The 14,069-nt window shown below is 31.0% G+C and overlaps 2 protein-coding genes across 2 annotated transcripts in view; one reads left to right on the top strand and one right to left on the bottom strand.

The window, feature by feature from the left end:
• LOC111001163 (suppressor of lurcher protein 1) overlaps window positions 1-14,069 on the bottom strand; it is a 205,170-nt gene that overhangs the window by 61,611 nt on the left and 129,490 nt on the right. The gene's annotated exons all lie outside the window — the stretch shown is intronic.
• Window positions 10,642-13,823, top strand: LOC111001168. Its single transcript, XM_022270914.2, has 3 exons — window positions 10,642-10,783; window positions 11,424-11,603; window positions 13,367-13,823. Exons 1-3 carry the CDS (start codon window positions 10,745-10,747, stop codon window positions 13,679-13,681), a joined length of 534 nt encoding a protein of 177 aa, XP_022126606.2. The 5' UTR covers window positions 10,642-10,744; the 3' UTR covers window positions 13,682-13,823.

The following is a 14,069-nucleotide window of genomic DNA, read 5'->3' as shown; positions in this document are numbered from 1 at the left end:
AAATTTAACTGACGTAACCTTAACACGTATCCTGTAATGATATATGTGTCTATATCAGCACATATGCATATGTTTATATATAATATTGCTCGATCTTTGTCAACTAATTAACTCCTAAATATTCATTCATTTAACAAAGATTCAAATAAACCAGAACCATCATTTTTATCTCCATTGTTGCCCGCGTCCGGGATATTAATCTTCACAGTAAATTATGGCCGGTTTGTGGGTTAATTGCCTGGCATCCAGGACGAAACACAGATAAACAGACCCTTGCAGGTAACAGGAATAACTTTTGGAAAATTTCTCGCATCACGCTATTAATACAAAATTATATACCTATAATGTGGCAGAGATGTGTGTGTGTGTGTGTGTGTGAGACATGTGGTGGAGAATGATTTATAAATCACCGGACCGGACATTCATGTGTCTGTGTATTTAACGCAGAATCGAACTTACTATCGGAAGTTCACATTTTAGTTAATTTTTAGGTTAGAGTTTTTTCAATGAAATGTAGCGACACTGCGCACATTAAATCTCAATAATGTATTAAACCGAAGTCATATTTAAAATTGCAATCTATTTTAAGGTTTAAAATACAAAGGACACCATCTGTTTGTGGCGCAATAACAAGTACATAACGTGAAATCAGTAAAATATGGTTTTAAAATCGATAAAACATTGCAAATGGACTTCTCGCACCTGCTGCCTCGCGTAGAACCAATATTTCCACAGTTTTGTCAAATTTTAAAACATTTCTATGCTTTTTGTTTAAATAAATATTAATAAACTTGTCATAATGTTTGTTTAACTTCGACAGTATTTGTTTTACATATTTACGTCGGCTTTTTCTCTCGGCCTACACCCTCTGTCTTCTTTGCCGATGAGTAGGGATGCCTACAGGTTCAAATTGAATGACGTGGAATAAGTGATCTCTGTCTATCTTATGTTCCATAATAAACGTATTTTTTTTTATGGAAAACCAAAAGTCAGGAAGGCAATGCTTGATTTTAACACTACTTAAAGCGAGATTGTTATCTATATAATATTGTAAATTAATATTTCCATTGTATGTATTGTGTATTTATATCATTCATAAAGTATTTTTTTACAAATGTGAAGTACGATCAATTGCTTTGATTAATAATACTTTAATATCATTCGTAAATTCTACGAGTCGTTTTTTATTTTAATATTAGGTAATTTTATGATCGTTAGGTAATCTTAGTTTTTACAACGTAAATAATATTAAAACTTCACTTGTGCCGGCTGCAATTGACAGCCATTTAATTGACAGACACGCCATGATATACGACCTCGCTTCTGACATGCTCATATTAAACTTTGTTTTAGTAACGTTAGGATTAAAACATCTAAGTTTACCACATTCTTAAAAGGCCGGCAACGCACTCGCGAGCCCTCTGGCATTGAGAGTGTCCATGGGCGGCGGTATTACTTAACATCAGGTGAGCCTCCTGCCCGTTTGTGTTCTATTAAAAAAAAGTATAAAATGTCAGTAAGTGATTTGTAGTAATAGTAGATAAAAGGCTGATTCGCATTTTTTGGTTGCTACAGTGATTATACATATTATATTACAATACATACATTAAATTATACATTGCGGTGTTCGATTATTTATAATTATATGTTTCTTATAGGACGTATTGTACCAGTTTAATGGTTCATGTTAAATAATTGACACTCAAAACGAAAACGATGAAATTCAACTAAAATTATTTGAAATGTTTGATATTATGCGATTTGATTTTAAATATTGCATTTGCGTATCATTGCTAAAAAATACTACTGAATTCTCCACCTTAAGTTTTCCTTTTAGAAGAGGGAGTTGGTAGTGCTTAAGCTTTTGTAATTATTCGTTTATTACCGATAAAACCCGTCTTGCCAATGATAAAACTAAGAGAGACATGTGCAAAGCTACTACATATGTTGAAATGAAATATGTGACACATTATATTATTTTCTTTCATCTAAAAATACTATTTCATTGTTTAAGAAACCTTTTCTTATCAAAGTAAACAGTAATAGAACTTATGTATTGAGTCGGGTGTTTTGTGTATTCCAACCGGGAATATAAATGCTTTTATGTCGAATTGTGTTTATTAAAATCGCTATTTAAGGCTTCCAGAATTATATGCATAATTTTAATGTAAATGAATGTCTAAAATTCAATGAAAAGCTATTAATTGAATTTCTTTGTTGGTCTATTAATATAAATTATGTTTATCTATGTTCGCGAGCAACACGTACACGTACGTGCCGGACCGACGGTTAGCCAAATGGTACTAAGATAAAGCTATTATTACTTTAACTTACTGATTTGCGTATATTTAATGTGATAACTTTTTAATTAGATCCTATAGAACTGTTATATGTAGAACAAAAATGTGAGCCGTCACTGGACGCCTGGCTGATGTGAAACATCGACATTATTTTGTAAAAGTAATATGCAGAAAAGAACAGACTGTGATAGGAACTAAATATGTATATCATAATGATAAAATAAAATATTACGATTTTTTTTCCAGATAACGATGACTATTTGTTGAATAAACATTATTTTTATTAAATATTTTTAATATGAAATTTTACTGCATTTAGACTGTATATAATATAGCGTCGCCACGGCATGCGTCGCCACGCCAGAAATCGGTTTTACGTGCGGCTATAGATGTTTCACATCAAAAATGAGACCCTTTAATAAAAGAACTAAATCATTTCCTTCAAAAATTGACTGATTTTCAATATTTATAAAATATCGTCGTTATAGGTTAAAACTGTTAACTCCGACATGAGTTACTGTAAAATATATATTTTTTAATTATGTGCATACATAGATTAAATTAAATACTGATTTACATACATTTTATTAATATAACAACCGCCGTGCAAGCACTGGCTTAGTGGACACACATCTCAATAGTTCGTTCGTTCTAAATACGTGCACCAATCGTATACCAATAGCTTCCTATCTCTATGTGAGCAAAGCATTTTTGCCCGTACGATGAAAGTAAATATCGTGAACCGTCTTTGATATGAATATCGACGACATGCAGTAGGCACATGTAGGCTGATAACCCAAAAATAAAGATATCTGAGTTGGCTTTTAACGACCGCCGTAATATATAAATCTTTTATTTTGAGTGTGCAAGCGCACCTGAATTAAAGATTAAAGCAGGTAGATAGTACCGGTTACCCCACCAGATGTTGCTTTCCAGGGTGCTTGAATAAGTACAATACAGCGAGGAAATGCTGCCAGCATTAAAGGTACACTGAGGGTCTAAATTTATTACATTAAATTTAGTTTTCTACTATATTTAATTAGTATTTTTATTAGATTACGTAGGTCAAGAATATGTAAATACTCGATATTCCAGTAACTGTTGGTTACCAAATAAGCAATGAACTGTCTACCAAAGTGAAATACGATGTTTCACTAATAGTGAAGGATATTCTTATATCGTGTGTGTGTTGTGTCAGTCTATTTGTTGTCTGATAATATGTCGTATAATCGTTAGCGACACTTCTCCAGGTGTTTATGAACAGTCTTGTTCTGTGTTTTTATTAATAATTCTCTACTGCCAATATGTCCAGGGACATTTTATATATCTTAAAAAAGATTTTTAAAAAGATACAATATATTAATTACAATAAACTACTTCTTCTTCTGTGTTGGGGGAGATGTAAATTTATAAGTTTTATTATTAAATTAATTAGGCTGAGTAGCTAGATAGATTTGGCGTCCGTGGAGGTCTTTGTTATGAATGGGATAATTTAATAAACTAGGATATATTATAGTCACAAGAACTACGTATGACTAGAAAGAATGCGAACATTGGCCATTTTACATAATATGTGGTATTATTTAAATAAATATAATCGGACGTCGAGGCAGAATATGAAATTCGTATCACCTCGACGTCCGCCGTTCCACAACTGCGCGTTTTCCAAGCTGCCCACTGAAGTATTTAAGAACCAATTCGACTTAGGGTCCTTCAAGAAAAGAGCGTACAAATTCTTAAAACGCCGGCAACGACCTCGCGAGCCCTCTAGCATCGTGGGTGTCCATGGACGGCGGTATCACTTAACATCAGGTGAGCCTCCTGCCCGTTTGCCCCCTGTTCTATAAAAAAAAATAGTTAAAAGGTTACAAAATCTGTTTCGAGAATGTACATACTACAATATTGTGAATGTTAATACAATGTTAAATTAAATCCATTGAACAAACTGTTACACGAGTTTTTATGACATCCATTTTTGTTAATATGTCACGTACCCGTAATAATTTGAAACGTAACAATAAAATTATCATTGCTCATCTTTATCTATAAAGTGTACTTTAAATTCAACAATTATATCATTAGGTATCACACATAATATATAAGAATAATTCCAAGGAAATTAAGGATCCCTGTAAATGCCTATAAAATATCTTTCACCGTATGCGCTGCGAAACCTATTGATGTTAGAACAAAAAATGTTTCACAATATTAAAGAACATATTAATATCTACAAAAATTGTTATGTAGATATTCGCATCCGTGCGAAGAAGGGACGGGTCGCTGAATAAGAGCAGATTTAGGAACTGTATAAAACTTAATATTATGTCGCAAAAGAAGTCGTCTTTATCATTACTTACGCTTAAAATAAAACAATGATTATTATCTCACAAAAGTAAATCGCCATCCAGTGAGTAGACATTGAGTACCAGGAGGACTGTTCCTAGTGGCCATCTCGATCGGGTGCACTTTGTCGTTAAATTTAATATCTTTAGAAACAATATAACAATTAATAATTTATTTCGGGTTGTTAGGTTAATCACATACATTCTCTTAATTTCTAATTACAAACACTACAAAATTAATTAATAAAATCATTATTTAGATACAATTTTTTAACACCGACTAATAAAATCTACCAAGAAACCAAAATTATGACAATTAAACAACTGTATGTATATAGCACCTGTATCTTGATAAAATTTTTAAATAACTCTATCCATAGTTGCTTGTCGTTTAAAAAAATCAAATACACAACGACACGCAATACTCGTCGAGCGAGTTTGCTTATCTTGCCGAAGCCGCGTACAAATTATTTGAAGAAATCTATTAGGTATGAGGGTGTGCAATTATTTAATCAATTACCATCTCAAATTCGCAATATTGGAGTGTTTGACAAATTCAAAAAGGCATTAAAGATGCATGTTAGAATGAACATAGCTGACTAAAATTGTTACGGCTAATGGCGGCGTGTATCTCGCTCGTATATAATATATACATATTAATATTAAGTTTCTCATGTAAATAAAATATTTCTGTTTTGTAATGAGAAATAAAGTTCTTTAAACATTAATTTCAATTAAACATACCATTAAGCAGCATGTTTGACTTTGTAAACCATTTCTTTAATAGTACTTACGTATGTAAATCACATAACAACTACAAAAGATAGCGATTGTCTAAAGCCAGTAATAAGTTGTAAGGGGAAAAGTCACTTACAGTAAACATTTGATGTTGAAAGAAAGAGAAATGTAAGGAAATATTTCAGCATTTTTGAATAAAGCCTCTTACTCCGAAAATAAGGCAATGATTTACAATTGAGAAACATAAACTGTTTTTCTTAATAAATACTTGTTCATAATACTACAGATAAATACATTTTTTAAATTCTTAAAATCTACAGTTATTTAGCTAATAATAATATTATGTATATTCCATGAGGACAGGGCATGTTCATTGAGACATTTTTGAAAAGATGTATTGAACAATCAAAATAATTTTATGAGTCTCAGGGATTTTGTCTTTTTCTAACAAAAAATTAGGAAAGTTTTAATAATGAAATGACTATTATTACCTATTGTAACCATAAATATTTAATTATATACATATAATATGTAACAAAGACTAGAGTAGCTTTTCCTTAGTTTGATGATTTTCTTCCTTTACAAATCCTAATAATATGCATGAAAATCAGCAGTAACCTTACGACAATTTTTTCAACGCAGTATCCTCAATTACATTCAATCATACGTTCAGTGCTTCAATAACTTTAATATAGTCTTGTCAATACAATAATCCGTATGAGGTACCCATAGATTATATTCCTACAAAGTCAGTATAACTTTTCGTTATACAATTTGTATTTGAAACTATAAGATTACGATGTCTTTGTAACAGATTTGCCATCGGAGTGATACTTAAAGCCGTTGTAATAAAGAGAAATCAGTACTTTTTTTACGCTATTATTGTGAATGTTGTTAGAAACTTCACTACGACGCAATAAAAATTAATTAATTTCCTACAAATTACAGAATGACGCAAACGCAGAAACCTATTAGCCATTTTTTTAACATATGTAATTAATAAACAAGATAAACCTTGCTAAGACGATTTAAGACTCAATTTTAAAATAACATTTGCTGTTGGAGACCTCATTACCGTGTTAAGCAATATCCATAGAACACATTCTGTCATCTGTTTCTCCTAGAGAGATATACTTATAGGCAAACGCTAAGTTAACATTGGCCGGTGAAATCAACTGTAACGTTGGCAGTAATATCCTTGGTTTTGTTATTCTTGGTTTTTCGTTTTTATTTAATTGATGTTTCTTTATTATTATTTTTTTTAATGGAATCTCGCTGTTGGCCTTAAGGGCTTCCCGAGTTGTGGGGTTCCCGCAACTCGCGCAAGGGCGTCTCCTGTGAGATTCGTACCTCGGCTTGGGCCGTCGCGGGGGCCAATCTCCTGAAGGGCAGGACGGAAGCGCTTTGGAGTGAGCGAAGTACGAAGAAAAGGTCCTCGCCTTCCCCGGTGAAGGCGGGGACCTTTATTGGTGAGAAACGTTTATGTAATAGGAGACAAACGCGCCGAAGGCTAATCTGGTGTTAAGAGATACCTCCACCCATTGACACATCAAATTGCCAGAAGGCTCGCAAGTGCGCTGCCAGTTTTCATTGTAGTATAACTGAGTGTTAATAATTAAATATAGAAATATTTAAACAAATGAATGCCACGTATCTAGAGCACTGGTAATGAACTTAACCGCTATACTTAACACGCACTGTGCTCAGTACAAAGCGATGTAATTAGTGTATTTGAATATTAATTAGTCATTAGTCTATGCGCATGCGATGCGGAAAAAACATTTAATTGTTACCAATATGTTTAATGTCTATAAACAAAAAGATTTAAGTAAATTTGTAACGAAATGGCTCAAAAAGTACTGGGCCGATTTTAAATGTTCTTTCACCATTTGAATTCGATATTATCATAATAAACTACAATACTGTTACCCAAGGTGTAAATTAAAAACCTATAAAATATCTGTATTCGCATGCACTGCGAAAATTATTGATTTTAAAACAAAAAAACTGATCCAGAATATTAAAGAACATATCGATATCAAAAAGTAAATATAAATTAGTCCTAAAATATGTTGTTAAGTACAAAATTCAAAGACGGCTAGACCAATTATATTTATATAATATTTTTTTTATTTATCCCTTGAACTCTCAGGAAGGTTTTTATGCAGATAATTAAAAAAAAATTTAAACAAAGTGTAGTGATTTTCTGTAGGTTAATCTTATCTTATTATAAAACTAGCAGACTCGGCTAAGCGTTGCTGTGGTTAAGGTTTTTATTATATTACATAGTAGTAAACTATTCAAGGGAAACGGTAGGAGAACTTATGTCATAGGTAGTTATTAACGCAGCGCCATCTGTTAGGATTGAAACAAATAAACAAATATTTGCAATAAAATAAAATTGCGACTATAATTAAAGATCTAAGCTATCCTATCTCTTAAGGTGGACCAGACTGCTTACAGTGTGCCAATTTAATTTAAAATGGGTTAAGTAGTTTAGGAGTCAGGAGGTTTCAGAAGATTTATATATATTAAGATAGAACGTTATAGGTGTAAAACCTAATATCAATTTCATTTCATATTAATTGTAAATTACATAATTTAATAATGTAATAACAAATCATATTTCAAGGATACTGTAGGTAATGAAACGGAACGTTTGTTCAATGGTAGCGTGAACAATCCTTTGGCAGTATTACGCAACAAAGTAACAATGAAACGACCACTTCACTGAAAGAGGAAGTTTAAAGTAATTTTCAATAAAAATTTTCAACGTCTTGTATCAACGTACCCGTACTGCGACATGAATATTCAATATCGGGGAACTGGAATTTTATGTTCATATAAACTTGCTCCACTTCACTTAAGCCCTTATTCTTTTAATAATAATGTATGCTTCTAGCAATACATGAGAACTTACGTTGTATTAAAAATGTACTCGTAAAATACGGAATAAATTTTTTTTTTAATTATTTAGGAAACGCACGACTGACTTCATTAATCATAATTCTTTAATATTATTTATAACATAAAATAAAATGCGATGCTGCACGATTATATAGCCCTTGAAGCTAATCTTTATTGTTTCGCCGGGAATTAAAGACGTGAACTTTAGCTTAATTTTTTAAAGGAAAAGGCGATCCTTTATCCGCCTAGTTTAGTTTTATACGTAGAAATGTTTGAATGTTTTCTCGTCTATACAAATGCCAAACTTGGAAATCAATATAAGAAATATTTGTGTCGAAAAATTCTCGTAAGAATTTTCTTCCACTCCATTAGGATAGGGCTTTTTCGTGTAAAAATGTACTTATAGCCAAACTTAGTTCTTGTGTTTTATGTGCCCTCAAATCAAGATTTTATTACATACCGTACGATTTCTATACTATTTTATCGGTAAGCTTACAATGTTCAGATGAATTATGCGAGTTAGTTCTCGGAACTTCTCAATAGGATTTTTTTAGCGACTATAGTTAAGACAATCCGTTGTTTATAGTATATTAAATAAATGAAATTCAATATAAAAATATGACCATTAGATTTTTTATTTACCATTAGACCATTACATTATTATTCAGAGGCGCTTAGTTTGACTTCTGTGAAATGCATTTTGAATTTTATGCTTTGTCTTACGCTTAATTTATACATAACCCAAACGCTCAGAAGTTACAATCAATATTTTACTAACCACCATTTAAAAATATATCAAATTCAGTTCACTCATGAAGGTTCTATAAAAAAGATGTCTGCATTAACTAGGTCGAGGCCGGGATTTTTAAATACCGTCGAAACAATAGGAATATATCGCTTCAGCAAACACGTATTACAATGCAATATGTCAGAGTAAACTACTGAATCACACCTTAGGGGTTAAAATGCATTTAATAACTGTCTATACTTAGTGTATAAATCTAGTAATTGCTTCTTGATGAATACATCTTTTTAATTAATGTCAAATACATGTAATATGTTATTATTTGATATCAAGCATGAGTCAAGGTCTTATCAAAAGTGACCTTTACACTAGGAACACGTGATTGTCATGTAGGTGGAATATCTAAACATATATGACGCTAGAGACTTTCATATGTCAAAATGTATTGAATCTTTTGTTCCAATGGCTAGAAACTACTCATTGATACACGATACTTATAAATAAGAAAAGTTATACTCGTCATTGTTAGTGATTTCGACAATATGATAAGACAAAGTGATACCTGATATTCCTAGGACATAATTATGTGTGGATACTTTAAGAATATACATCATACAACTAAACATTAAGAAGTACGAGACAGTAATAATAACATATATTAAAAAAAAACTCGTTTTTTTAATAATATAAAATACTACATATTTTAGTGAATTTACTACAAACGTACTAAACTTTACTGTGGGGTTACTCCACAAACTGGAGTTGTAGTTGTCTATGTACGATAATAAAAAATAAATAACAAATGGTTTATTTGCAAAGAAAGTGGTGCATTCAAATTGATTATAAAGTAGCCGCAAGATAAAAATAGGCATAAAAAGTCATATCAATAATCATAATGTCATAATAATAAGAATAGATTAGATATTTATGACCTTTTATTATTTTTGTCACGACTTAAAAATTTGATAAAATTGCAAATAGCAGGTGTGTAGCCGACATAGTTATCTCGTGATTTTGCTTCATCGTACAAGGATGTGCTAATTCTGAACGTAGAAAGAAATATCGGAAGTTACTAGGAAATTTCAAACCAACCAGCTAAAGATTTTATTTTGCATGTCTAACATCATATAACATTAAGGAGCATAGTTATCTCAATTGTTTTGAGTTTATTATTAGAAACTTTCTTTGAATTCAGCCAAGATAAACCAACCAAAAATTATTGGCGAATACAACAGAATTAACGCTACTTAGAGCTTGATGAATAAGGTAGTGTATATTTAAAAAGCAGTTATTGATCAAAATCTATCTTGTACCTAATGCTCAGAAGCAATTTAGAAATTTGTACATACAATTATTTTATCTCAATTTTTTTATTTTTCTGTAAATTTTATGTTCATCGTAATTGTAATGTATTTAAGAATAGGTCTATTATAACTTCATATAATATACAAATATAGTACTTTAATAAATAAACAAAGATAGTTTCCGGTTGATCATTAGATACTACACTACTACAGAAGTACTACTAAAGAATTATTAAAATAATACATATTTCATATTCGTAAACAACTAAATCGTTTAAAAAAATAGATAAGAACTGTGTACGTGTCAAATGCACTGTTTTAAGTGACAATAACAAAATATATGTATTTAAGCAGGTGCATAAAATACATATATTAGTCTAAGTACATATTTCTTAGAAGTGGTTCAAAATGTTGGGTTTTTTATTGAGTTTGGCAGTCTTGCACCAAGTAAGATTTTTTGTGTTTATTCATTTTAAGCCTGGTCTGAAGACATTTATAAACTGTATCGTCTTCCAAGTTTTCGTCATTTACCAAGAGCAACTAAATTATAATTCTAACATGATTAAAAAAATGGTTTAAACAATCGTTAAGGAATAATAGTTCTTTAAGATTACATACTACATACTTAATATATTGTTACGTACAGTTTGATTCATTTATCTAATTTCTTATACTGATCCTACGACGTAAACGGTCAACGTATCTTAAAAATCCAAACAAACAAAGCGGACGCGGCCACTGATACGTCAAATTAAAAAAATAATGTATATGCCATAAACAGTAGAAGTTTCGCACTAAAATCTATGAATGGTGAAAACCAAAATTTCTAAATGAATTTAATATATATAATATATATATATTAAATTCAGATTAATATTTCTTCATTTAACGTTTTATATTTTACAAATAATTTTTTATGTATATAAAATATTCATATATAATATAAACATCTACTCTTCTCTTCGCGATTCAGATTATCAGACTATCGTATAGCCATCTTATTTTTCAAGTTACCGTCAAATTATAAGGAATATTTGATTTATTCCAACTGTATAATGGACTTTGGAAACTTATTTCAAAATTTCAGGTACAATGCAGACCGGCTGATCAGGCGGTAAGCGCTGGTTCAGATAAGTTACATTTGTTCGTTGCAAATACTTCATCATCGAGTGATTACCACTTGGGACCGATTTTATCGGAAATTGAAAACATTGAAGACGAAATAAATGCAGACATGCAAGCACTGATGCCTTTTTTAAATTTTATGGTAAGTAATTAAATGTAGACATTATCGAAGTTGGGTAGCTAACAAGACGTGTCTTTTACAATTTACAAGAGGTGTTAAATAACATCATTTTAGTAACATACTTGTATGATTTTTTCCTCTCTTTCGTAGATATTATTCTTAGTATTTATATATAAAGTTTATACCTTGCTACGCATTTATGTGTAAAGCATAGAACTTAAGTCTAATCAAAAGTTTTTTTTCTATATGACATATTTGAGGGTTTTGTTTTGTTTGACTTTTACGTTAAGTATTTAAAGTAAGACAAACAATTTAAAGGAGATCCGAAGAAAAATCTAATCTTCGCTTTTGTTTTAAAATAAATTTTGTCCAGAAGCTAATTATAGGATTAACGTTACAAAGAAGACCCTTCTTCTGAAAAAGTATACTGTTTTGAAATTAGATTTTTGCCTTTTGTGTACAATATATATATATATTTAATGGCGAGATATTTGTGTGTATTTTAGCAGGAAGCATGTTTCGAAATGCATTAAAATTGATGTAAAGTTTATGTAGTTTACTGTCAAATTACTTATTTTAAATAATTATGATTAAGTAAAAACTACAAATATACAAATTGTATATAACAATATAAGATAAACCGCTTAAGATTGTACGTACTTAGAACCTAAATACCACTTGTATATTGTAGCTTGAAACTAAGTTAAATATTTGCTCAACTAGTTTTGTATTGCTGCTCTTGCCACAGAGTGCATCTGCCAAGTGGCTTGTAAACCCTTACTTAACACAAATACGGCGCTCTCGGCCTATGTTTACTTAATGACTAATAGCGGCCAGCCCGGCTTCGCTTGTCTTGAGAATAAATACATTTCTCAAGACAAGTGAAGAATATTCTCAACATAGACTACGTCTGTGTTAGGATTAAACTTCTACAAGACAAGCAAAGAAAAATCTTAATATAGAAATTATTTCCTATTTAAGGCATGTGTAATATTATACAGAGAGCGTTAGTGTAGCGTAGAGAGCGTTAAAGTAGAACCTAGATAGTGTAGGTAGCCAATCTAAGCTGTAATTATATTTTAATAAAGTAATTTATATGATAAATCGTTTACTTAAGTAAAGATATCCGTAACATATGATCATGTAAAATATTATTTATTTAAAAGAAGACTTATTCGCACACATTCGAACGATTTTTAATCACAATATTAAAAAGCATAAATTAGTAATTATTTAATTGCTCGTCTGGACGAGAATCCGAAAATCCTACGGCTGAAGCAAAACCAGAGATAGTTACTGATGCAATGCCAATCGGTGCACATATGTATAAATATGTATGTAAAATATTTAGATATATGTGCACCGATTGGCATTGCATCAGTTCCACATTAAAACTAGGAGAGATTTATTGGCTGCTAATATGATTCAGTAAAAAATACGTTTAAATCGTGCTTAATAATTACGATAATTAAACGTTAAATTAGGCCAAGTTAAGATATGTTGTTTCTTTTATTTGTGAGCAGAATAAATAATTAATAATCTGTTAATTATATCTCTTGTTGTAGCATATAAAAAAATCAAGGAGTTGTAATTATAATAAACGAACCGTGAATTTCATTCTATGTGTGAATCGTGGACCAAAATTTTTCATCCGACTTTTTTTCATGATGGCTCAAATTTCATACTGCTCTGTATATGGCTATTTACTTATTAAAGAGCCATGTACAGAGCAGCATGTTTAAAGTTTTAAATCGCAGTACTAAAATGTAACAATTTTATTTTAGTTCGATACGGACAGCGTCAGTGATGACAAAGACAGTAGTTGTGACGATCAAATGATTCTACAACTAGTTCCAGACCACAATCCAACAATTTACAATCCGGAATTACAAGATAATCCTCTAGATGTTCCAGAGGAAAGTTTACTTGAAAACAAACCTGAAGCTGCCGAAAGCTATGAAGCAGGAGAATCCGAAAATCCTACGGCTGAAGCAAAACCAGAGATAGTCAGTACAAATGATGAAGAACCGGAATCGGCAGTTGAAAAATTAAACCCAGCAGAAAGTGGTGCAGTCGGGCCAGTTGTAGAACAACTGTAATGAGTTATAACAAATAATATCTTGCGGGTGTCTCCCATTTAAATAAGCCATACTAGAATATATTTATTACAATTTAACGTTTCGTGACGTAAAATGTATGTTATTTTTGATTATTGTATTTTATTAAAAGTATTTCATATTTTGTCTTCTCTTTAATTATGCATTATAATTTATTAATATCCTGGCCATACGTTGTTTAAAGTATTTCCTTAAGGCCCTATCCTAGCACGAATTGCTGTGTCAGTGTATAATAATTTTGGCAATTTTTTTCTGAATTGGATTACTTGGCTTTCGATTAAATATATCGTGTAAATTTCAAAATCATGTTGTATATAAATTTCGTCATGAAATGAATGCAGTGTCAAAAATTGGCTGTTTGGATGTTTTT

Source organism: Pieris rapae, chromosome 19 (assembly GCF_905147795.1).
Source record: "Pieris rapae chromosome 19, ilPieRapa1.1, whole genome shotgun sequence".
Classification (NCBI taxonomy): domain Eukaryota; kingdom Metazoa; phylum Arthropoda; class Insecta; order Lepidoptera; family Pieridae; genus Pieris; species Pieris rapae.
The sequence above is the reverse complement of the archived record's forward strand: the minus strand, read 5'-3'. Positions and strand labels throughout refer to the sequence as shown.